The following is a 26,104-nucleotide window of genomic DNA, read 5'->3' as shown; positions in this document are numbered from 1 at the left end:
AGTTAACTGTCACACTTTGAGTTCTCTCACCTCTGAAGTAGAGTATCTGTATCTATCGTCAGATCTTATTTGTCCCAATATTCACACTTGCACACTATTTAGAGTAGTATAGATGGCCAATACATTGGTTCATATAGGCAGTGTGAAAGTTGATGTTTCGAGACGGACAGTGTCTGTCCTCTCACCTCCGAAGTAGAGGTAGTCTCCTGCCTCCAGGTGGTCTCCCAGCTCGATGGTTGAGGAGGGCTCGCTGTCCAGAGTCATGGTGACCTGCAGACCTCGTGTGCTAAGACTCACAGAGTGCCACAGTCCATCATTCACTCGATGACCTGTGGATGCACATAATGTGTAGCTGAGTTGAGTCAAAATGTTTAACAATGTCTAACACTATGATACCTTACTTACTGTACTTTGGGTATTACAAGGTACAACAATCTTACTTGTTCTTGTACAACGTAGGTAGATCTCCCTAATTGGTTCCTATCATTACCAAGTACACAGAGGCTAATCCACAATCCCTTTTACATTCTTAATTCTGGGTGTGCTTCCATTCTGTGAGAAAACCAATCAACGGTAGACCAAGGTATAATCTTGTGCAATCTGCAATTAAAACAACAACAAAGTGGGCTCCCTGACGTTGTTCTAAACAGATGAGGGCTGAGGCTGGAGAAATGTAACTACTCTACATTTCGAGCTATGGGTGCTGGGACTGACCATCCATGAGATCAACATTATAGTTGTAACCATGTGTTGAAGCTGTACAATGTGTGTTTACAATTGAGTAAAACAAGCTTATATGTTGGGTTTTGATTAGGGTTGGGTACCGAAATCCGGTACCTATACATCCGGGACCTACCGGGCCGAATTCGGTACCTAATTTCAGTACCTCTCTCTCGCCCCCTGGTTCTCCGAAACAGACATTACATGCAACAGTCAACCTCCCCCCTAACGAGACCCCCCCCGGGATCCCCCGCCCCACCAAGAAAAATGAATTATTACGGACATAGACCCCAAACATCTGACAAGCAGGCTAAAATATCTGCGTTTTTTAAACGCACCCAACCCGAATCTGGTGACAGTGGCAAGCCCATAGGCTCGTTGGTAACGTTAGTCCGCCAATAGTCAAGCATAGCCAGACCTATCTCCACACTTCGCTTCGTGCTATGCAAGCGCTGGAGAATATGTATTGTTTTGTGCAAGTGTGTGCGATGCGAGAGTTTTTGCACGGTGAGATGTCTGCAGATGAAAGTAAGCAAGTTGAAACTTTAGCAAATATAATTGCTGAGTGTTCTGACAGAGAAAATTGGTTCAAACTGGTCGTTATTATTGTGACTAGAAAGTGTCTGATTATCGTTCCATGGTGTAAATAGTGTCAAAGAACTAGCAAGCTAGCTCGCTAGCTCAGAGGTGATTAGATGAGCTAGTCTGCTGCACACTTGCCAGCTAAAGAGCCAACTGGATACACTTTATTATTTTACTTAAAGTAGATATACAATCTTTCTTATTCTGCTAGAATTGGGCTTTATGGTAATACCATAATGGTATATTTACAGTACATGGACAGTGGATTGAAGCATTGGAACAAACTCTCATTCATTGGAATTGTCTGTTTTTTATAGACACACAATTATTTTTTCAGGTGAGAGAGTAAGGTCAAAATGACATTATCTGACTGCATTGTCCACAGCCACGCAATATTCAATTAGAATGATGTTATACATTGATATGGATCTCTTATTAAATTATAAATACTCTGGTTGTTATGTTTGCCTTTTGGTTGATAGCAAAAGAGGGAGAGAGGAGGATAGAGAAGGAGAGAGAGCAGGATGGTGTCGGCACACCAGAGAGAGAGCAAGAAACAGGTGAGAAAGTGGACAGGTAGTCAAGACCACATGAGTAGGCTTGAGAACCGATGGTTCCATGCCACAGTCCATGCCACCCCCGCAAGGCAGCAAACCATTTCTGTACTGTTTCGGTACCAGTACCGCATTAAAAGTATAGGTTTGGCACCGGTATCAGATAAAACTCAAACTATACCCAACACTAGTTCTGATGGGGTAAGACTAATGAGGCATTTATATGATATTCTTCGATAACAAATGGCTAAATATCGAAATTTAAAACATGTATGTACCAATTGCAGATTGGCCCTTTAAACACGTAAGCCTTTATAGTGAAGGGCATCAAAGCTGTGTATGACTGTGGCATATCTACATTCCCCTCTGTGCTCACCATCTGGTACCTGGGGTCAGAGCGAGGTTGCAGGCGGCCAGGGAGAATTACCATGCAATGGAATTAAATGCACTCGATTTCAGACGGTTGTTTGAAACAAACAAAAAAAGGCACACACCTGGTGAAAATAATTGCTCTGAAAAAAAAAATGCCTCCAATGTGCAACAGATGGAGTTTGACCCCTGAATGTTCTTGATAACATCTGGACACTGTGGGAGGATGAGCTACCAAAATGAGGACAGAGAGGCTGCCACTCCAAAACAACTGGCTCCCTCAGCCTGCGGAAATATGACTACAACCACTGAGATGAATATTTCATCCATCCCATTGTAGGAAAAAAAACGTATCCAAATGCTTATCTTCTCTGTAGACTCAGAGATAAGCAAAGCAAAGGGAAGGTTGAGTGAGTTTGGTCTTCTCATAATATTTACAGACTATTCGTGTGTTAAAATAGAGGCCTCAGAGTCACAGAGAGTGTGATGGTTTAAAGCATTAGATAAAAACATGGGTTTCTGTTTGTCTGATTAGCTAGAATAAAGACCCTTATTTAATCCCCATGCATGCGATGTTCATCCAAGCCTAACAGAGTGCTGGGTGGTTTAGCTGGAGGCTGTGTGCCCCTGGTCCTCACCGGTGGACACCTCTGACTTCTGCTGGGCTGACGTGTGGTGGGTCAGGCGCAGCCTACTGTTGCTGATCTGCAGCTCTAGTCTCTGGGGCTCCTGGGTCAGCCGGGTAGAGAGCAGGAGGCCGTCTGCGTTCCAAGTGCGGAACTGGAAGCGTACTGCCAGGCCCCCCATGACGGACGGCATCGCCGGGAGCGACAGGAAGCTGCTGCTGGAGCTCAGGAAGGTGGTGGCCACCAGCTGGGGCTCCGAGCAGGAGAAGGTCACGTTGCCCTGGAGACCAAGGAACACAGTTACCTTGCCCCAATCAAGATCCAGTCTAAAAATATGTCAGTGTTACAGTAATTAAATAAATGATGTAAACTTTAATAACTCTGTTATTAATGACTGGCTCTGTTATTAATTAATACACTCCCCCTTGCCCTCTTTTACAGAGCGAGAGTGGGACGGAGAGAGAGAGAGAGAGAGAGAGAGAGAGAGAGAGAGAGAGAGAGAGAGAGAGAGAGACAGAGAGAAAGAGGGAGTGAGAGAGAGAGAAAGAGAGAGAGAGAGAAAGAGGGAGTGAGAGAGAGAACTAGAGGGAGTATTGACTGCAGCTGGGTTAAATGTCATTGCCATCCCTACTGTGACTCCTCGGTACAGGAAGAGTGACTACTAAGGACATGATTTCCTGTATACAAGGAAAAGGTCACCATGGTACAGAGATGAACACATCATCGATTCTCTGTGACAAAGAGGGGCAAAGACACAGAGTCAACTAAACCCTCCACGGGGATCCTTTCATCGAATCCACACTTTTAGGGTCCTTTGTACAGTATTTCTGTAGGCTAACGTTAACTCTCACACTCACACACCATCCAGAACCACTGATAACTTATTCATGCTAATGCTAGTTTGGTGTTAGCTGCTTTGTTGTAGCGGCGGGTGTGACACTATCAGTTTGTCAAGCGCTGCTGTTCACGGCTGTAAGGCCGCTGAGCCAGAAGGTTTGTGAAGGTTAACATCCATGAGGATGTGTCATTTTAAGGCTACATAGGACCCTGACATCTCTGAGAGGGCTTCCTTAAATAATGAAATCCAGCCCCAGGCTAGAGGCAGCCAGGTAATAATACCCTCCAGCTGAATGGATCACTGAGTACACTCCACCTCATCACCGAACGCTGATCTCTTTCCAAAATAAGAACAAGAGAGAAGAGAAGCTCTAAGTGGTTCTCACTAAGCTCTTTGTGTCTCCCCTGTGTGCCATATCAATTTGTTATGCAATGACTAGTACGGTTCATTGGTCTTCAGAAGGTTACGTGTTGTTAACCTCCCTTATACTCACAAAGGTGTACTCCCCTCTTGCATAAGTGAGTGTGTGTTTTGGTTAGGCAGCGGAAAAGACACGGTATAAACCCACACACAGTGGACTAATTATAGATTAATTGGAAATATAATCTTTGCTACCTTTGGATGAGAATTAGTTGTTTTACCACGCTGTATATCTGAGGCTTGCGTCGCTTGGCCAGGTCGATGATGTTGATTCCGTTGTAGTAGAGGTTCTCAATGCAGCCATGGAAGTTCTTCCTGAGGAATGTACCAGGTTTACCAGGCAGAGGGATGCCTCCAAAGCTCAGCTGGGATGAGGAGAGAGAGAGCGAGAGAGAGAGAGAGAGAGAGAGAGAGAGAGAGAGAGAGAGAGAGAGTGAGAGAGAGAGAGAGAGAGAGAGAGAGAGAGAGAGAGAGAGAGAGAGAGAGAGAGAGAGAGAGAGGGGTGTTTGGAGACAAAAATACATGTGTACACACAGTCAAAATGATACAATATCTTTAAGTATTAATAGAAAAAGTCCAACTCTGCTTCAATACTTTAGACAGGTACACCTACTTTACAGAGGTAGACCTAACTGAAGGACAGGTGGTACTCAGGTAAATACAGTACTATCTATGACAGTCACACAGGATGTGTTTGGATGTCCACACCTCATAGTCGACCTCCAGTGAGTCTCCTTCCCCCTTGGTGCGGAAGTGCTGTGTGTGGGTGTCCACGGTCAGGTTGACCTGCTTGTTGAAGCGCTCGATGAGGACAGAGTGCCAGTGCTGGTCATCCAGAAGACTGCCCAGAGTGACCGCAACACGACCACTGCTGAACCGCAGCCTGGTGTCATCTGAGAGAGAGAGAGAGAGAGAGAGAGAGAGAGAGAAGGGAGAGAAGGGAGAGAGAGAGGTGTAAAAACAGAGGGTAGTAATTAGCAAAAGATCAATATGCTTATCAATATTGATCATAACCAAGTAGAGTATATCAAGGGAAGAGGTGCTCTTACAAGAAGCGATTCCACAGGAGATTCAGTGCTAAAAAACAAGACTCTGACCTCTCTGTGTTTTTCCTGTGCGCCACGATCAATTTGTTAACACTGTCCTAACTCAAATGCTCACGATGTGATCCCTTAAATGTCAGAGCACAGCTAGTGAATGGGGCTCAGGTGCAGAGGTAATTGGAAGGGCAAGGACAAACACACACACACACACACACACACACAAAACACGCACGCACATACACACACAGTTACACCATTGCTCCCCAGACTCCATTTAACACTAGTTTTACCAACTGGAGGTCCATGGCCGTGATATGACACTCTAATAAATTAACTCTGCCGTTGTGAATTCCATGTCCTTCCTTGACTTTTCCTAAATGTCTGTTTTTAACACGATAACACCGTTACAATTAAAAATAATATATATATACTGTATCTTTTCGACCTTGTTTTCAACGAGCATCCTATATGTCCTCCTGCGTGTGTATGTAGGCTGCAGTACTGTATGTGTAAATGCCAAAGATGATGATAATGATTTAGAAAGTGGGCAGTCACTGTTGTGTAATGATGAGGATAATGGATGAGGCAAACAATTTGTGTGTGTGTGTGTGTGTGTGTGTGTGTGAGTGTGTGTCTGTGCATGTGTGTGAGTCAACAAATGGACATCTCTGGACTGGGTTAGTAATGTGTCCCGGGGGCTTTTAGTGTTTAACACTTCAAAGACTTCTCCGTCCATTCCCAGAGGCCCCCCTGCGACCGGGTTACCCATGATCCTTTGCCCTCTCTCCTCTGTGTCTCACCCAGGTTGAGGTAGAGGGCCAGCCTGCCCCGGTGCAGCTCCAGAGTGATGTAGTCTCCCCTCTGACCCTCCCCGTGGAGCAGCACCCCCTCAGCCTGACGACTCTTGAAGCGCAGTGAGATCACGTCCTTCACCGTGCTCATGGACTTCTGATTGAACCGGTAGAGGAGCGAGCTTCTGCCGTCAAAGTCCGCCACGAACGATTCTAGCCAGGATTGAGAGAGATCAAATAAATCATTACATTTTTAGAACAAATTCCTACAAAGTGCTCCCTCTCTACCACCTATGGGCCTCACCGTCCGGGCCTGGCCACAACTTTGGAGCGGAGATTAGAGGTGGTCTATCCCATTTTTCTTTGAACTGAATTGGCTTTTTAACCACCAACTTCAGATTGGAACTGTTTTCCTACTATTTCTTTTGAGGCACTCTTCCTACAATAACCATACTCTGTGGAACACACTCAAGGACTAGCCCGATGTGGGTAACTGTACTACAGTACACCCACTGGAGACAACTGCAGACTTCCACAGAAGGGAGGAAAGGATTTTATTTTTTTATTTTTTTGTAAGCCTGAATACATTGTACGGTTCGGCACGGCAAACTGTTGGAATAAATAATGCAATCTCCAACATGCACCTGCTATTTCCCAGCAGAACAGAGGCAAGGATGATGTGTAGAGAGAAACAGGGGAATCGTCAAGGAGCTGGAGAACAACTGACAAGCTGTTTAAATAACGTTTATATTACACTGTATCAAAGATATGATTATGCAAAGAGTTTTGGGAGCTAAAAGACTGTCAAACACACTCATACACACATTCAAAGACTAACGGCATACGATTCTCCTATCCCCGGGGACGGTTCACTCAATCTAAGTGCTCCTGATTCTCATCGAGGAATTTATAATGATAGCATAATGTCTTAATGAATGTATAGCTTAATGTCTTAATGAATGTATAGCATAATGTCTTAATGAATGTATAGCATAATGTCTTAATGAATGTATAGCAAATGCGATGGCTTGAGATGGAAGAGACTGAAGGCAATTTAAGGCCATGAAATTACCATTACCATTTACAAACGAGCTATAAGAATGCACCTGAACTGAACTGATGATCCACTAGTATGCACTTGCCGAGTTCTGCTTATGCCCTATTTGTATGTATTTTTCTTACATCTTTAGGGTAATAAGAGCAGACACGCTCTGTTAAAAATATACAATGCGAGCGGGTGCCTACCAACCGTTATGCAAATCATATCGAAACATTTACATTTTTTATTGATGGTGCCCGAATTCTATGCATGCCTTTAAATCATTTACGAGACATACTGTATGAAAACCACGACCGCAGTCTTATCAGCAGGATGTACTGTATATAATGATCATCATTACCTCCATTAGACATTCCAAGGGCTTTTGCCTATAAGTGCAGGTTTGTCATCTATGACATATTCAATGGGTAATGTGAGTCTCAAGGCTTTTTACGCCACTCTCCTACCGGCTCTCTGTTTACCGTGTTACAGCTCTCTGGAGTTTCATTCTTACAGTAAGTTGAAATAAGGGGGAGGGGTGGGATTGCTATGCAGTTTTTTTTTATTAGTAGAGCACACATTCCTCCAACTTTAATACAGAGAGCCCTCTGTGGGAATGTTGGGTATTGTGATATATAAGTGCCTCTCACAGAAAGGATAATTATAACTGTCTTTCACAGAGCAATAATTCACTGGCTGATCCAGTTAGTGCTGCTTTCAGGATGCGTGTGGGAGGCGTCACATGCAAGCGACTCCTTTTTATTTATTTAGCGTTACCCATCCATGGGGCTCGGTCTCCGGGGTTCTGAACTGGCAGGCCTGTCACTGTCTCTTTCTATAAGCCAGGCAGATTGTTGTTTGGTCAGTGCTCGCTTTAATCATGTGTGACGGGAAAAAAAAACGTGTCTTACGGTTGCAAACAAATCTCTTTGTGTCTAATGATGTAACGTCGCGGTAATGAGCGAGCAATAATACTTTTCGATACGATTCTCCCGACAATGAGATCAATGAGAGTTTTCATGTCTGCACATGCCCCACTGTCGTAGTGTGACACAACCCGGACTTGTTTGAACACAGTTTTGGCAGAGCTGTTTCCATTACTCCACTTAGGTTGGACATGCTTTAAATGAGCTAAACATGCAAACATGTCAAACCGTGTTTTAAAAGAGATGTGTGATGAGTGAAGGTCGGTGCTAGCTACTTCCAATGCAGTCCCCTATGGGTTGGATATGTTCTAAGTTTAACACGTTCAGATATTTTCAAAACAGATGGTAGCCTGAGTTGACTCACTGTAAGAACAGCCGTACAGCTCCACTCTGAGTCCCACCCACCCGCTGGGGTTCCAGTCCAGGGGGACGAAGCGCAGGAAGCGGCTTCTGATAGAGTGGGAGAGCTTGTGGTGGACGACACCGTCAGCATTCACGTTCCCCAAGAACCTCTGGAGACACACATGTGAGAGGGGGGGAGACAGACAGGAGAGAGGAGGGGAGACAGACAGGAGAGAGGAGGGGAGACAGACAGGAGAGAGGAGGGGAGACAGACAGGAGAGAGGAGGGGAGAGACAGGAGAGGAAGGGAGAGACAGGAGAGAGGAAGGGAGACAGACAGGAGAGAGGAGGGGAGACAGACAGGAGAGAGGAGGGGAGAGACAGACAGGAGAGAGGAGGGGAGACAGACAGGAGAGAGGAAGGGAGAGACAGGAGAGGGGAGAACGGGAGAGACAGGAGAGAGGAGGGGAGAGACAGGAGAGAGGAGGGGAGGGAGGAGGGGAGACAGACAGGAGAGAGGAGGGGAGACAGACAGGAGAGAGGAGGGGAGACAGACAGGAGAGAGGAGGGGAGACAGACAGAAGGGAGGAGGAGAGACAGACAGGAGAGAGGAGGGGAGACAGAGAGGAGAGAGGAAGGGACAGACAGACAGGAGAGAGGAGGGGAGACAGACAGGAGAGAGGAGGGGAGACAGACAGGAGAGAGGAGGGGAGAGACAGGAGAGAGGAGGGGAGACAGACAGGAGAGAGGAGGGGAGAGACAGACAGGAGAGAGGAGGGGAGAGACAGGAGAGAGGAGGGGAGACAGACAGGGGAGAGGAAGGGAGACAGACAAGAGAGAGGAGGGGAGACAGACAGGAGAGAGGAGGGGAGACAGACAGGAGAGAGGAGGGGAGACAGACAGGAGAGAGGAGGGGAGACAGACAGGAGAGAGGAGGGGAGACAGACAGGAGGGAGGAGGGGAGACAGACAGGAGAGAGGAGGGGAGACAGACAGGAGAGAGGAGGGGAGAGACAGGAGAGAGGAGGAGACAGACAGGAGAGAGGAGGGGAGACAGACAGGAGAGAGGAAGGGACAGACAGACAGGAGAGAGGAGGGGAGACAGACAGGAGAGAGGAGGAGAGACAGACAGGAGGGAGGAGGGGAGACAGACAGGAGAGAGGAGGGGAGACAGACAGGAGAGAGGAGGGGAGACAGACAGGAGAGAGGAAGGGAGAGACAGGAGAGAGGAGGGGAGACATACAGGAGAGAGGAGAGGAGACAGACAGGAGAGAGGAGGGGAGACAGACAGGAGAGAGGAGGGGAGACAGACAGGAGAGAGGAGGGGAGAGACAGGAGAGAGGAGAGGAGACAGACAGGAGAGAGGAGGGGAGACAGACAGGAGAGAGGAGGGGAGACAGACAGGAGAGAGGAGAGGAGACAGACAGGAGAGAGGAGGGGAGACAGACAGGAGGGAGGAGGGGAGACAGACAGGAGAGAGGAGGGGAGACAGACAGGAGAGAGGAGGGGAGAGACAGGAGAGAGGAGAGGAGACAGACAGGAGAGAGGAGGGGAGACAGACAGGAGAGAGGAGGGGAGACAGACAGGAGAGAGGAGGGGAGACAGACAGGAGAGAGGAGGGGAGACAGACAGGAGAGAGGAGGGGAGACAGACAGGAGAGAGGAGGGGAGACAGACAGGAGGGAGGAGGGGAGACAGACAGGAGAGAGGAGGGGAGACAGACAGGAGAGAGGAGGGGAGACAGACAGGAGAGAGGAGGGGAGACAGAGAGGAGAGAGGAGGGGAGACAGACAGGAGAAAGGAGGGGAGACAGACAGAAGGGAGGAGGGGAGAAAAGTTAAGTTATTGAAGATACTACTAATCATATTGATGTAAATCAAATCTATTACCATATTAGTCATAACTGAACATTCATAAATTCACCAAACTTTGTTAAAACTTTGTTTAAACTTTGTTTAAACATGCATGAAAAATGCACCCTGTGCGTGCGTGCGTGGGCATGTGTGTGCATGTGTATGTATTAATACACATGCACACACATGCCCACGCACGCACGCACGCACGCACACACACACACACACACACACACACACACACACACACACACACACACACACACACACACACACACACACAGATAAACAACAACAACACCAAACGTGTCATGGTGTTATACTGTGAATTCATGCTGTTGTTTACCTAATTAAAATGCTTTATTAATAACCTAAATATCGTCACCTTCTTAAAATCATGGCTTTTAAGGAAAATTATGTTTTTGCCTAAATATCATTCTAGATTTGGTTCAGTTTATTCAGTTTTTCACAATTTTTTTGATTTTGAAAATATCACTTAAGCCATTATTTCAAGAAGGTGACAATATAAAGTATGAACAAAAAGATTTACATTTTCTATTTGCATGAAGTCCTTAGTATTCTGTTTGAATTGAAATGCCCTGAAAACCACATAGATCACATGATGCAATTTCACCATTGTTTATCCTTTTCTTTGTCCACAGCTAAGTGTCAGGTTTCACAATATTGCCTTTAGTTCTTTTATTAGGACTTATAAGTCAGGATTTATTGGGTTTAAGACACAGTGTGCAATTAGTACAGCTTTTTCTCTCTAAAACTGTGCACTCCTGTGAGACAAGAAAGCAAGAAGGGATTACTTTAAAGGTAATTTATAGTCATCTCATTTCTCAATATTAAGATTACCTCTCTGTGTCCAACATATATCACAACAGTTCATTAAAATCCCATCAGTAGTATGCACCACATGGCTTACCTAGAAAATAGATTTAAAAAAAGAATAAAATCACCTCTAACAATTACATTTTATAGGAGGCAATAAAAGAAGCAATGATGCAACCTTAGTGAAACAAGTTCAGATGCTATTTTATTAATGGTCCTGTATGGTGCTAAATGCCATTATGAATTGGTAGCCATCGAGGGATGAGCATTATCAAGACGGTTCGATGAAGAGCCCGAACTACCCATTGTACATATTATATGTCTGTCCCCCTGCCCGAACTACCCACTGTACATACTTTGTGTTTTGTCCCCCACCCCCACCTGTGGTGTATGTCCCCACCTGTCCTACATACCTTATGTTTTGTTGTATTGTTCTTCCCATGTTGGATGTATGTTTATCTTGTAGATAGTACTAGTTATTTGTCTGTATTATCTTGTAGATAGTACTAGTTTTTTGTCTGTCTTACATGTAACGATTAATTGAGTATCAAGGACCCCAATTGAAATAAGCCAGTGGCTTTCTTGGGTTTTTATCCTGTTAGTTGACCTTGTATGTAATATGTACTTTGATGTACCTACTTCTGCAAATCTTCTAATAAAGTTTTCAATCAATCAATCAATCACTCTATTGTATATCATATTGATGCGTTCTGAGTAAGATATTTTGGGGTCATATGAATTGTTATGATAAATGGCATCTCGGCCTCCTTCTTAAACCTTTATTTCAGTTTGGACAGAAATTGATGAGAGCATGGAAACACCTTGGAAAACACCATGAACAACAAGTGATTCAGAGGGGACCATGACCTCAAGCCTAACAGGCAACAGTTCTCAACCCCATGTTATCTTGCATCAGTCCAGAGCATCCCGAATGACTGATCTATTTAGCGCCTTAAAGCCCATCCGTGTCCCACAGAGGCCCTTGTTATTCGGAATCGGAAAAAACTTGCGACAATACATCCTGCCAATTACTGGGCCGTCATGAAACAGAGTCTTCAGGTTAGAACCCTGAGGGTACATGAGACCTCCCACCGGAGCACAAGACTCAGGTTAGTCACCGGCCACATAAACAGCTCCTAACCCCAATGTGACTTCATTATTTCTATTTCTGTATCGACTGCTGAACGCCGTCCCTCCCCTCCCCATTCATTAGGGCATCCTTACTCTTCCTCTCTTGTGATGAGGTCCCTCATGTTACTTGCATCAGCACACTTTACCGCTGAGTGAACCCTACAGCACTCACGTCACTGCTACTGCATACTACAGTATACGCGTATACAGGCATTGGATTAGACAACCGTATTAGACGCCATATTGGATTAACATAAGCTAAAAGCATCTGGAAAAAGGAGGGGGAGGAGAAGAAGAAGAAGAAGAAGAAATCACCCCTGGCAATTGCAATATGACATTCGAAAACCTTGGTTTGTCAAAGGGAAATACAGTAAGCCTATGCAATACATGATATAATGCAAATGATATTAATGCAAAGCGATGCTTTAGTAGGCTACAGTTTGGTCCCGTGAACCAGGAGGACATGGCTAGGTATCAAACTCTCTGTGAGTGCCATGGTTACGGGGCTTACAAAGGGAGGCTGACACAGCCAAGCTCTCCCATGGGGCAACGCAACCACACTCCTTTCCAAAGTCTGTGATGTTCTGCTACATTTGCACAGGCAAACATCAGCGAATCTGTTACTTACTAGGTTCAATGGGGGGATAAAACATAGAAAAGCACCTGGATCAACGCATTAAAACCCCAAAAATATTCACAACACATTTATATTCCACCTCAACCGTGTGCGGTATCATGGCATGATCAGCCATTACTCCTTAGGAAGTGAAGGTGCTGCACTTCCTTGAAAATATTTATCATGTGGACAAATATCTTGAGTCTTTTTCATTTTTTTTTCTTTTTTATAGTTGGTGGTCTTAACTTCCAAAGCCCTAGAGAAAGCCAGGGCAGAAGCCGGTAACATCAGTTATGGTTCTTTGTCTTGGTTTCGCTGGACTCTGGAACGCATTAATTGAGTTAAGTGAAGTTACTGTTTACCGCGCTGGAGTTACAGTGTTATGGCTATGAATATCTGTAAACGAAGCATTTCTGATGACACACAAACACACACACACACACACACACACACAGTATCTTGAATAAAGTGTTAAAACAAATGTATTGCAGGGGTTGTTTTTACGAATGTTTTACGAATCTAGCTTTTAAAAATGGCCAATTGCTCTCGAGGGAAAATGGCATTGAAACGCAGACATCAAGACACCAAGGCAATCTACTAACTGCTCCCATATGCGATCAGAATGCAAACAAAGCATTGGAAACAAACAATAACTAGATCGTAAGCAAGTAATGGTAAATCATGCACAATGAATGCTATTTTTTTGGCATGCAGGCTAGTCAGTGCCAGCCTGTGACAGCCCAACACTGGCAGCCAAGGAAACAGCGTGTGTGGGTTAAACCTTAGACACATGACACTAAGTAGCCTAATCACACACACACACACACACACACACACACACACACACACACACACACACACACACACACACACACAAGCTCAGCAGTAACAATTCAAAATACCTTTTCAACCTTTTCAGCGTTCAACACGTTAAATCACAACATGAGTCGTTCTTGAGTATCCTACTCTTGAGTATCCTACTCATTCATCCAATTAAATCCAAAACAAGTTATTGTGCCTAATTGTGCCATGATCACTAGATTTTATGTAGATGTTATCATTATTATCATACTAACTTTATATAGTGATCAGCAACCAAGTAAGTGATCAAATGGAAGTTAATGCCTTTTGCATTGGCATGACCCCTTATTATTTTACAGACAACGCAAAGGCAGAGTACATTCACTTCCGAATAAGGGTCAAAAGTCAGCTCAATATGTTTTATGTAGCTAAATAACTTTATTAAAAAACAAAGAATTGCCACATTTCCAATATTCTGGCAACAATTCATTTGGCTGAACAAAACAACATTTAAGTAATTTTTCTCAGTTCTACACTCTCATCTCGGCCTCCTTCTTAAACCTTTATTTCAGTTCGGACAGAAATTGATGAGAGCATGGAAACACCTTGGAAAACACCATGAACAACAAGTGATTCAGAGGGGACCATGACCTCAAGCCTTAACAGGCAACAGTTCTCAAACCCATGTTATCTTGCATCAGTTCAGAGCATCCCGAATGACTGATCTATTTAGCGCCTTAGAGCCCATCCGTGTCCCACAGAGGCCCTTGTTATTCAGAATCGGAAAAAACTTGCGACAATACATCCTACCAATGCAAAGGCAGAGTACATTCACTTCCGAATAAGGGTCAAAAGTCAGCTCAATATGTTTTATGTAGCTAAATAACTTTATTAAAAAACAAAGAATTGCCACATTTCCAATATTCTGGCAACAATTCATTTGGCTGAACAAAACAACATTTAAGTCATTTTTCTCGGTTCTACACTGTGGCGACATGAGGTCATTTGCCTTTGTAGCAGCAGTGTATGCTAGAAAACCAGGTGTTTTTATTTCAGTTAACTCGTGTCAGAGTAAGCTTGAACATTTGGAGACAGGAAATCGTTTCTTTAGAGGGACACCCACTGTCTTGATGATTATGTTCAGAAATAAGCACTTCGGGGCCTACTAGCCTCAATTCACCCCTGCACTAATTACACGTGCTATACTCACATATCCCTGCAGAAACAATATTTACTCACAGCAAGGTGTAAACAGAAAAATACACAGACAACAAAAAGTATGCTATACCCATATGTATTAACTAAACAAGTAAAGCGTAATTTATTGAATCTTCGAAGGAATTAAAGCAGCCCATTTCTAGATAGTGATCAAGATCGAAAGCATTAAAAATGTGTTATTGTCAAAATTGGAAATTCAGACCTTGAGGGTTACTAATGTATTGAGAGCCATGGTCATGACTCAATTCTACTGCTGCAATGCAGATGTCTGGTGAGACAGACCAGCCAATCCCTGTTTAGAAGAAGTGGACGGGCCGGTAGAGCCATAAAATGGTGAGTTGTGACATAAAGGTTATGGTTATACAGTAGCCCTGCATAGAAGGCCTGCCATTATCATGTCTGATGCATTATACATACAGGCCAGACGGTTTGGAGACAGAGACATAATTCCCTCAGCAGCAGCAGCAGCAGCTCTCAGACACAAGTTACACAACATGTGTAATTCCCTGAATGTATACATACTAGCAAATGTAATATATGTATATATACAGTGGGGTGCAACAATTTGGGCACCCCTGGTTTACAGTTTTTCTCTGTCGCTTTAACACGTTTAGTCAAAGTATAGCTCATTTTCTTATTTGAAACACTAAATATTTCAGAAAACACAGTTGGATTTGTAAAATGTTCTTCATACAGAACAAACAATAGAAAAAATATAATAAGCCTTCTGCATATACTGTAAAGAAAAAGAAAATTAGGCTGCATCCTGCCTTTCGTTTCTGTTTGGCCACAGGCCTCTGTCTACTTCTCTGCAACGTTCTCCAACACAGGAGAGCTGATCTTTTATTGCTAAAGCTATGATTGCTAATTCAAATGCAATAGGTGTTAGCCCACATGAGGAGTGTGATTGTGTGATCGGTGGTTTGAGTTTAGCTTTCTGAATGGTAGTGTATCCCATGTGAACACAAGAGATTTTAGCAAGGAAGATTGTGCCAAATATAGAGAATTGTATTTAGTGTTTTGTTAACTGTGTGGTTGCAAAATTAGTAATAAGCAAGAAATGGGTTTGTCATTGTGAAGAATTGGTGTGAGATAAAATACACGTTTTTACATAAAATAAAAGTTTCAGGTTTAGGTCATAGTGTTTGAGGTTCTGATGTCAGTGTTAAAGCGATAGAGAGAAACTGTAAATGTCTGTTACAATTAATCTCCAAGTGATTGAAAGCAAATCTGAACACTAAATGCTACAAAGTTAAACATGACACTCCATACTCCAAGTAACTCCATGCCTTCCGACTGCGGTGGCTGTGGTGTTAAAAACCATGGGTTCCTCTAATCAGTCGTCCAAGGATGTCAGAATCAAGATAGTTCACTTCCACCATCAAGGAGAAGGCTACAAAAAACTCTCTCAACGTTTCAAACTAGCCATTTCCACTGTCAGAAACATCATCAGAAAGTGGAAAATAAATGGAACAATTGAAGTCATGGCAAGATCTGGAAGACCAAGAAGAATTTCAGATAGAATGGCCCGAGATCTGGTGAGAAATGCACAGAAGAACCAACACATCACTGCAAAAGAGCTGCAAAAAAGAGTAGCAGACACCGGTCTAGTTGTTCACAGGACAACAATACGGCGTACCTTAACCAACAAATACCTACATGGCAGAGTTGCCAGAAAGAAGCCTTTCTTACGACCTCAACACAAAATTAAGCATCTGAATGAAGTATGCAAGAAAACATTGAAAAAACTGAAGCCTGTGATGAAACCAAAATTGAACTTTTTGGCCACAACCAAAGAAGGTTTGGAGAAAAAAGGGTGAAGCATTTGTAGAGAAGAACACCTTGCCAACATTTAAGCAACAATTAAGCATGGAGGTGGATCCATTATGCTTTGGGGTTGTGTAGCAGCTGGAGGCACAGGCAATATTGTGCGGAAGAAAGAATGGATTCCACCAAATATCAAGACATTCTAGAGGCTAATGTTTGAAGGTCAGTCCAGAAATGTAAGTTGAAGAGAGGTTGGGTATTCCAGCAAGACAATGACCCAAAGCATAGCTCAAAATCAACCATGAAATACCTCCAGGAAAGACGGATGAAGGTTTTGGTATGGCCATCACAGTAACCAGACTTGAATATTATTGAAAATCCGTGGAGAGATCTCATACATGCCGTGCATGCAAGAAGGCCTAATACTATTTCTGAGCTAGAGGTGTTCTGCCAGGAAGAATGGGGAAACATTTTAAAAACAAGAATTGAAAGACTCTTAGCTGGCTACAGGAAGCGTTTGCAAGCTGTTATAGTTGCCCAAGTAGGAGTTACAAAGTACTAGCTGACAGGGTTCCCAAACTTTTGCACAAGGCCTTTTTCCTTGTTTTATTTTGAAACTATTAAGTAAAACATAAAAATGAATCTTCCTTTGAAATGTGCTGAAATGTGTCATGTTTAACTTTGTACCATTTAGAGGTTAAGTTTGCTTCTTTTCACTTAGATATTAATTGTAAAAGGCATTTTGACTAGTGGTGCCCAAATGTTTGCACCCCACTGTATGGTATACAAAATAAATAAGGGAACACTTAATCATCACAGTATAGCACCAAGTCAATTAAACTTCTGGGATATCGATCTGTCCAGATTTTAGTAAATCAATTTCACCTGCTTCGGAGCAAATGAAAGCGACAACAGGTGGACAGGAGAGGCAACAGCAAGACAACCCCCAAAACGGAAAAGGTTTTGCAGGTGGTGGCCACAGACCATTTCTCTCTCAAAGGTTCTACAGTTCATCAAACGAATCACGGACACCTTTCAAGGAGAATTACGTGAAGGTTGAACCTCTGAAACCAACAGTAGGTTGAATAATAGTGACATTCTCTGCATCTTATCAAGGACAATGTCTGTCTGTGAAAAGAGGTTGAAAAGCCCCATCAGAGACACTAGTAAGGAAAAATAACTGAAAAGGTTTTGCAGGTGGTGGCCACAGACCATTTCTCTCTCCTTATGCTTCCTGACTGATTTTTCCCTAGTTTTGCATTTTGCTAGTGCCCTTGTCACTACTGGTAGCATGAAGCGGCCATCTCCTCCAGGATGGCACGTCCATACGTGCCGTCGCAAGAAGGTTTTCTGTGTCTCCCAGCACAGTCTCAAGAGCATGGAGGAGATACCAGGAGACGGGCCATTACAGGAGGAGAGCTGGACAGGGCAACAACCCAGCAGCAGGACCGGTATCTGCTCCTTTGTGTGAGGAGGAACAGGAGGAGCATTGCCAGAGCCTTACAAAATGACCTCCAGTGGGCTACTCGTGTGCATGTTTCTGACCAAACTGTCAGAAACAGACTCCATGAGGGTGGCATGAGGGCCTGACGTACTCTAGTGGGACTTGTTCTCACAGACCAGCACCACGCAGCTCGATAGGCATTTGCCAGAGAACACCAGAATTGGCAGGTTCACCATTGGTGCCCCGTTCTCTTCATAGATGAGCGCAGGTTCACACTGAGCACATGTGACAGATGTGAAAGAGTCTGGAGACGCCGTGGCGAAGGTTATGCTGCCTGCAGCATCAGCATGACTGGTTTGGCTTTCGTTCATCGAGATCCGTGATGTGTGTTTTAAGTGTTCCCTTAATTTATTTGAGCAGTGTATGTATATATATATATATATATATATATATATATATATATATATATATATATATATATATATATATATATATAAGCTATGGAAGATTTTTCCAGAAAATAATCTCCTTCTCAAACTGTTTAAGTTAACTTTTAAATGAGTTTAACCAAGTTGACACACATACAGTAAAGTCTGTAAATATTCTTACGGTAGTCATTGAGACCATCATCGGCCTTATTTCTTATAGAGTGTGGTAAAATGTCAACCATTAACATGCAATTACAATCTCCCACTGCTAGGACACCCAGTATGACTGTGTCTCTCCTACCCCCATTTGGAGCATATTCATATCACTTAAGCAACAACCACGGTGAGCCTTCAATTATAGACAGACAGTTCTCAGTCGAGAACAGAGTGGATTTGCTCTGCAGAGCAAAGAAGAGGAGGAGATCCATGACCAATTACACATTCAACACCCTCAACCTCTTTGCCTTTAACAGCTAAATGAGTCATAGTCCCTATATCAATTAGACCGGTAGAAAATCTCCATTGACCACCAGACCATGCCCTCTAAGCCACCCAATCTTCACATGGTAATAGACTCCATATTGATTTCCTAGTGTGGGCTGCCCAACCCTCCATCTAATGGAAGACTAGAGGGTTGGAATTGAGAAATAAGGAGGATGGAGGGTGAACACATGATCTGACTTTTTGGTCATGTGGTCAATCTGAGGTCATTAAAGCCTTGAAGCAGCAGCACTCAGAGCAGTTAACAATTATCTATCAAGGCTCAACACAAATCTGAGACACACATTGTAAGGTAAATGATAGCCATAGAAAAACATCAGGTCAATGACTCCCACCCACCCTGTCTGTTGAGAAAGTGCATAATCTAACAAATAGTAATCTGGTGTCAATCTGGATAAATTGGAAGCTTGGAGCGGCACTCAGAGCAAATGAGAGGTCTATTTATCAAGACTCAAAACAAATACATGTGAGACACATTGTAAGGTAAATTTCAATCCATATGAAACAAGTGGTTAATGAATCCATATGAAACAAGTGGTTAATGAATCCATATGAAACAAGTGGTTAATGAATCCCACCCTGTAGGAGGCACATCCTGTGTGTCATCCACATTTGTATGCAGCAAGGCAAATGGTGCAGCTGCCCTGGCCTTTCACACTCTTTGATTCTGGGTCTTGGTGGAAATTACCAGCAGCATTTCAATGAATATAATTCTGCTTTTAAAAAAAAAGAAAAAAAAAGAAGAGGCCCTCACTCTCTCTCTGTCTTTCTCCGTGTGTGTCTTCTCTCTCTCTCTCTCTCTCTCTCTCTCTCTCTCTCTCTCTCTCTCTCTCTCTCTCTCTCTCTCTCTCTCTCTCTCTCTCTCTCTCTCTCTCTCTCTCTCTCTCTCTCTCTCTCTCTCTCTCTCTCTCTCTCTCTCTCTCTCTCTCTCTCTCTCTCTCTCTCTCTCTCTCTCTCTCTGCCACACAGGAGAAAACAACTTTGTGAAAAGTGCCTTGTGTCTACAGTTCATCAAACGAATCACGGACACCTTTCAAGGAGAATTACGTGAAGGTTGAACCTCTGAAACCTCCGCAGCACAGTAGGTTGAATGAGAGTGACATTCTCTGCATCTTATCAAGGACAATGTCTGTCTGTGAAAAGAGGTTGAAAAGCCCCACCAGAGACACTAGTAAAAAAAAAAGAAGGTAAAAATATGAATTAATTAATAACTAATATAATTAATATGTTCATTCTTATGGTTATCAGCACCTAGTCAATGGTAATTTAATCAGTTTAAACATGGTTACAATTATGATACTCAATTAGTATCTTTATTAAGAAGTGTTACAGAATAATTACTTTCATGTCATTACTCTCGACACGTACGGTATTAGATTCAAGGACTCCCCTAGTGAAAAGAATAACCTGTTTTCTCCTCTTTTGGATCATAAATGAAAATGCACATGAACATGTTAATAAAACCAGACAGAACTGTCTCTTTCCTGTATGGGAATTACCAAATTAAGCCTGCAGAGGTATACAATAAGTCTACACCTTACACAGTCTTATATTACGGTTGAATTCCACATTTACATCCTCACACAAATTACGGTAATTGTGATTTTATGCAAAATATTATTTTCTATTGATGTCATTTAACCGGCCACAAAAATAAGCAGTTAAAAAGTCTGGCCTTTCCTAAGCTCCACAGGGTGCCACAGCCCATTAATTCCCAACTACAACACTTGGCCACACACAAAATAAGGTGTTACGTAACCTATAAGTAATAGGTTTTCATGTATCCAACATTGGCTTTTCATAATACACATGGCAAAATCACTATTTCTTTTTTTTTTTCTTCTCTTTTTTTTTCTTCTTCCTCTTCAAGAGAGACGAGGGACGTGCATTTCCACAAAGCAACATACATAGTAAATACTTTTTTCCCTTGACAGCAGCTATCATTGACATGACAATCTAAGACGTGAGAGTATCTCAAATGCATATCTCTAGGGCATGAAAAGACAGTAATAACTGTGTGGAGAGGTGAGCACTCAGAAGGGTTCTGCACTCAGCACTTTTCAGTGGAGTGTAGGAAGGTTCACATGCCATTGGAGATGACAAGGGATGAGGGTGTGGAGTGATATATGTCAATGTCAAACCCACAAGAGTTTCAGCTTGTCAGCACAGAGATGTCCACTACTCAAGATCTAATGGCCTCAGTCCCCCTCCCTCAATCACTGCAATGCACCGCAATGCCTCTGCCTACCACTAGGCTTTGCTTAGCTTCAAGTAAGTCAATATACAGTAACGAGATCCTTGTCTACACAACACAAACTGTTGTAAATGACTGCTGGTACATCGTCAACAACATTTCAGAAGAAGTAGCAAAAGAAAATTAAGAGGCTAGTTTCATTGAACGATGTCTGTTTGCTATTCCTAGCTATCAGGGGTTCACTCAGCATCTATTTTGATTAAACAACAATAAGAGGGTTATAGCCTAAATTAATGTTTCTCCTCTTAGGTGGGATTTTAACTATCCTCAAATATGTGTGTTTCCTAATGCTTTGCATTCACATACTTGTACAGCATCTCAGATATACAGTGACAAGAATCACACTCATGAATCCTTTACACGGATAACAATGAACATCTTGTCTAACTGTGGAAGGACGAGATCTAGTGAACATGATTGCTTGGTTTTGTACGGGGATGCAGATTCAATAGCCTACTACTGTCAGGATTGCAAATAACATAAAAGACACGTCTGAGTTTAAAAAATCTCCATCATCCACCTATCCCTCCTTCGTGGTATCACTACGAAGAAAGTAGGAACAGGCTTGAAAGAGCACCTTCAAAATTCCTCTTATTCTGGCAACCGGTGACAGAGCTCAGACGTTGTCACATGTTCCTTTCAGTCGGATGCCTTACTTAGCAGCGTGGTTCTTGTATGGTCTTGACAACGGTGTAAAGTGACTTTAGCCCAATACAGTTTCTCTACTGTTCTTCTAGCATTGTGACTGCCAATGGCCCCCGGTCCTAGCATAGATTTGACAAATGTACTTGTTGTAAGTCTCTTTGGATAAAGGTGTCTGCTAAATGTCTAAAATGTATGTCGTAAGTAGCATTGTTTTGAATGACCAGTGGTCATCTCTCTATCTGTCTCTCTATTAGGATGTAACATTCCTCTATGAAGTATTCATCTCATTTCGTGACGTTAGAATTATAAGGTTCTATCTCCATTTTTGTCCAAATTGAGTTTTTTACATAATCTGATCCATTAGGTGTTTATTAATGCCTGTGTGGTGTTATTTTTAAAATGTTGACATTTTTGAGTCAGTAATTAATAAAATACAAAGGTTCCATCTCACAAAACATAATGGAATGTAAAAACGTTGACGCTCAATATCTCTGAACTACCCTAAACGGAGATAGAACCTTATAATTCTAAGCTCACGCGCTGAGTCACATGTTCCTTTCAGATGAATGTCTTACATAGCAGTGTCGATCCCACATAGACCCGTTTAGTCTGATTCAGATGTGCTAGCCTTAAAGAGGTAGTTAGCTTAGCTCCATCCATGATGCCTCTCTGAGCTGTCAGCTATAGGAAGCTAACCCTGTCCCTGAAGGCACCTGTCTCTGAACCATCAAGATCTTTCTATGACGTTTGCTAAAGTACAGCCTGCAATTGCATGTACAGTATCCAACAGTCTACAGTAGTCGATAAAAGCACTCCCTGGTCGGAGTGGACACAGATGATACAGTGTATTTAGACTCACCCCGACCCCGTCTTCCTGTCGGTACTGTTTCCAGGCTCGGCCCGTGTCACTGTGGAGCAGCAGGAAGCGGCTGGTCCAGTCTGAGCTGTCGTAGCGCCCCTGTGTGGCCACGGCCGTCACCTCCATCCTGTCCCTGAGGTCCACCTGCAGCCACGGCTGTCTGTCTGTCACCAGGGGAGACCAGCCTCCAGCCCCTGGAGGGACACCAGAGAGGGGGGGATATCACATATTGAATCAAAGTGACTTACAGTAAAGTCAGTCCATACATTATTTGTACACTATTATACTGTATGCAGTGTGGTCCCAGCGCCAGCAGGAATACATCCCATGATCCAAGCGCTTCTCCATGCTCTACCAACTGAACCACACAGGACCATATCTTGTAGTAGGGAGGTTCAGAGAGTCAGACATTTTGTTCATACACAATGACCAACATACTGTAGGTGGGTGTGAAGTAACTCAGCATGATCACATACACAGACACAGACACACACACACACACACACACACACACACACACACACACACACACACACACACACACACACACACACACATACACACACACATACACACACCCCCCAAACAGATGGCAGACAGCAATTTCAGAGAGATTATAAGCACAGTCAGTGCCAAGAATATAGTGTCAGGGAGAGTGTGTGTTTGTGTTTGGTTGTTGTTGGGTATACAGTACCTGTGGTGCAGCAGGTATCTGCTATCATACAGAGATTGAGAGAGATGTTGGTCGACATTGTGTTTATCATCTCAAACAGCTCCACTGGCCATAAGTGTTTATGTGTGCTGTAGAATGCTCTAGCCAATGTTTCTCATTGAAATAAGAATGTGGTTTGGCTGGTATACGTTATTGGTGTATAATCCAAGCGGTAGGAATGTATCTGTTTTTACTTTTGGTAGATAATCTCTCAAAAACAGGTCACTATATATCAGAGGCTTTTTAATGTTGACTTTTTAGACTATAACTTTTCTCTAGACTAGAGAAAGTCTATTTGCCTTGAAAGACCAGACGAAAAACATTGACAGTGAAAAACGTTTTTTCTCTCCTCTCCAGTCGTTGCCCTTTTCCATTATTGTATTTAACCCAAGGGGGATTACTTCAACTGTGATCCATTGATTTAGTATTTTTAGTATTTTTCAGTGATTTCAGTGTCTCTATCTTTTAAAAAGCAGAGAGAAAATGAAACAAAAACAATATTGTTTGATTCCCTTCTGGCAATTCTGATTCTGATGCACATCAAAAGGCTATCAACAATATATTTTACTGCACATGTCTTATTGGTGGAACGTATAAAATAACAAATGTACCTAGGTGGGCAATAACATAACATAGCGGACGACACTGGGGGGCCACTGGGGTGTTTCAAACACCGCTCTCCCGCTTACTATGCGGCAGCACAAACTGCGACACCAAGGTGCAAATACACTTGATTACATATATACTGTATGTACTCTACTGTACAGTTTATCATTTCATAACTGTCTGTACATATACAGTGCCTTGCAAAAGTATTCACCCCCCTTGACTTTTTACCTATTTTATTACATTACAACCTGTAATTTAAACATTTTTTTAATCAGAATTTTATTTGATGAATCTGCACAAAATAGTGTTAATCTAGTTAGTGTTAAACTAATCTTAATAGTTTTTAAATGAAATGAGAAATATATATATAAAAAAAGAATTTAAAAAAATAAAGAACTGAAAATTGGCATGTGCATATGTATTCACCCCCTTTGTTATGAAGCCCCTAAAAACTTCTGGTGCAACCAATTACCTTCAGAAGTCACATAATTAGTGAAATGAAGTCCACTTGTATGCAATCTAAGTGTCACATGATCTGTCAGTATATACACACCTTTTCTGAAAGGCCCCAGAGGCTGCAACACCTAAGCAAGAGGCACCACCAACCAAACACTGCCATGAAGACCAAGGAACTCTCCAAACAAGTCCGAGACAAAGTTGTTGAGAAGTACAATTCCAACAAGTTGATATACTTTTGCAAGGCACTGTACATATATTAATATCCTATCACTATTTATATATATAAACACATTATGCTACACATATCAATCTTATTCACTGAAATATATAATAATATGCTGAATTAGATTCAGTGAATAAGATTAATATTTGTAGCATAAACACTCATTCACAATCTCATTCACTTCTTAGGCCCAATCCCGATTCCCTTCTCTACCCCTACAGCTCGTTTTCGAGTGCCACTCGCTTTAGATCCAAGGCCTCGGAACAGAGCCACAAGCCGTAGTGGTTGAAATCTTCCCCTATGAAATGGGACAACCCTTCACGACCGGTATATCATCAGCAGTCATTTAAAGGTAATCATTTATTTCTAAGTAAACAGGACTGTACATCTCGGAAATGTGAATCGCGCTCTGATGTATTTCTATGGGAAGGCTGTGCTTGGAAAAGTCATGAAAGGAGGGTCCTGAAATTTGATCGAGTTCAAAGATAGATTTTTTTTTTTACTCACAGGGGTCACCGGGGCCCCTCACGGCTCTTCTAGTGTTAAGTGTTCTGCTACACACACAGAACAGCCGCACTAAGATACGGGCCCTGACTTGATAACCCTTAGCCTGTTGACTCCGCCTGCAAGATAAACTCAATTCAAGAGGCAGAGAAGTAGACATGCTGAACAAGGAGGATTAATGGCCTACAACATTGAGATACTGTTCAGCATGGCTGTATTGACATGGACAATTGCACTGGATAGCCAAGAATATACCTCTCTGTTTAGGTTCTCATTATGTCTGTAAATGTTATTTTGAAAGAAAAAAAAATCTTAAGATTTGCCAGTTTATCCTAACCTGTAGCTTCATTGTTATGAAATCAGAGGACACAGTTAAACTGGTCAGAGATAATTGTAATTTATTGTATGTTCCATAAAGATGTGTTTAACCCCATGGTTAGCCCGCGACCAAGCTGAATAAACAGGTTAGCTCTGGCAGAAAGGTTAATTGCAGTCGCTGTGGGCTGTGAGGGACACAACATCATGGCAGTAGATGAGTGCAGAATATCCTAACAATGTTGTTGTGTGTTAAAATAGCTACTTATAAACAAAGACATAGAACAAATATAGAACAAAACAAAAAAAGTAAACAAAAAAAAGAATGAAACACTGTAGTTCTCAACTATGATTTGTAAATAATGTAAATGTAGGTTTATTTGGGGTTTGTCAATACCATGACAGGTTCTAATTTGAATGAGTGAGTAGAACTCACACATGTTTAGCCATCAGAATGCAGATGGTTGATTCCAACTGAAACAGCTGGCAATTTATCTAACGACAGTTTGCAACCATAGAATTAAATGACAACAATTATTGTTTATTATCCATCCATCAAATCATTTAAGGCTATGTGTGGGGTAATCACTGATGATTAAGCCGGGAATGTTGTTTTGGTTTTTTTCATTTGAAAAACCGGAACCGTGAAGACATCACATCACCACCTTTAAACACTCACTT

The 26,104-nt window shown here is 42.6% G+C and overlaps 1 protein-coding gene across 1 annotated transcript in view; it reads right to left on the bottom strand.

Moving 5' to 3' along the window:
• The window catches only part of LOC308163146 (contactin-associated protein-like 5), a gene marked incomplete at its 3' end in the record, with an annotated part of 68,896 nt that overhangs the window by 22,664 nt on the left and 20,128 nt on the right, over positions 1-26,104 (bottom strand). The window contains exons 3-9 of the mRNA XM_080537329.1: positions 22,602-22,795; positions 8,273-8,420; positions 5,953-6,156; positions 4,818-5,002; positions 4,331-4,474; positions 2,864-3,131; positions 186-329 (exon numbers count right to left, since the gene is read on the bottom strand). Coding sequence (XP_080393455.1) covers positions 186-329; positions 2,864-3,131; positions 4,331-4,474; positions 4,818-5,002; positions 5,953-6,156; positions 8,273-8,420; positions 22,602-22,795 — 1,287 coding nt within the window. The remainder of the gene's footprint in view (positions 1-185; positions 330-2,863; positions 3,132-4,330; positions 4,475-4,817; positions 5,003-5,952; positions 6,157-8,272; positions 8,421-22,601; positions 22,796-26,104) is intronic.

This window comes from Nansenia antarctica, assembly GCF_963989245.1.
Source record: "Nansenia antarctica genome assembly, chromosome: 7".
In the NCBI taxonomy this organism is placed as follows: domain Eukaryota; kingdom Metazoa; phylum Chordata; class Actinopteri; order Argentiniformes; family Microstomatidae; genus Nansenia; species Nansenia antarctica.
This window is presented reverse-complemented; position numbering and strand designations above follow the sequence as displayed.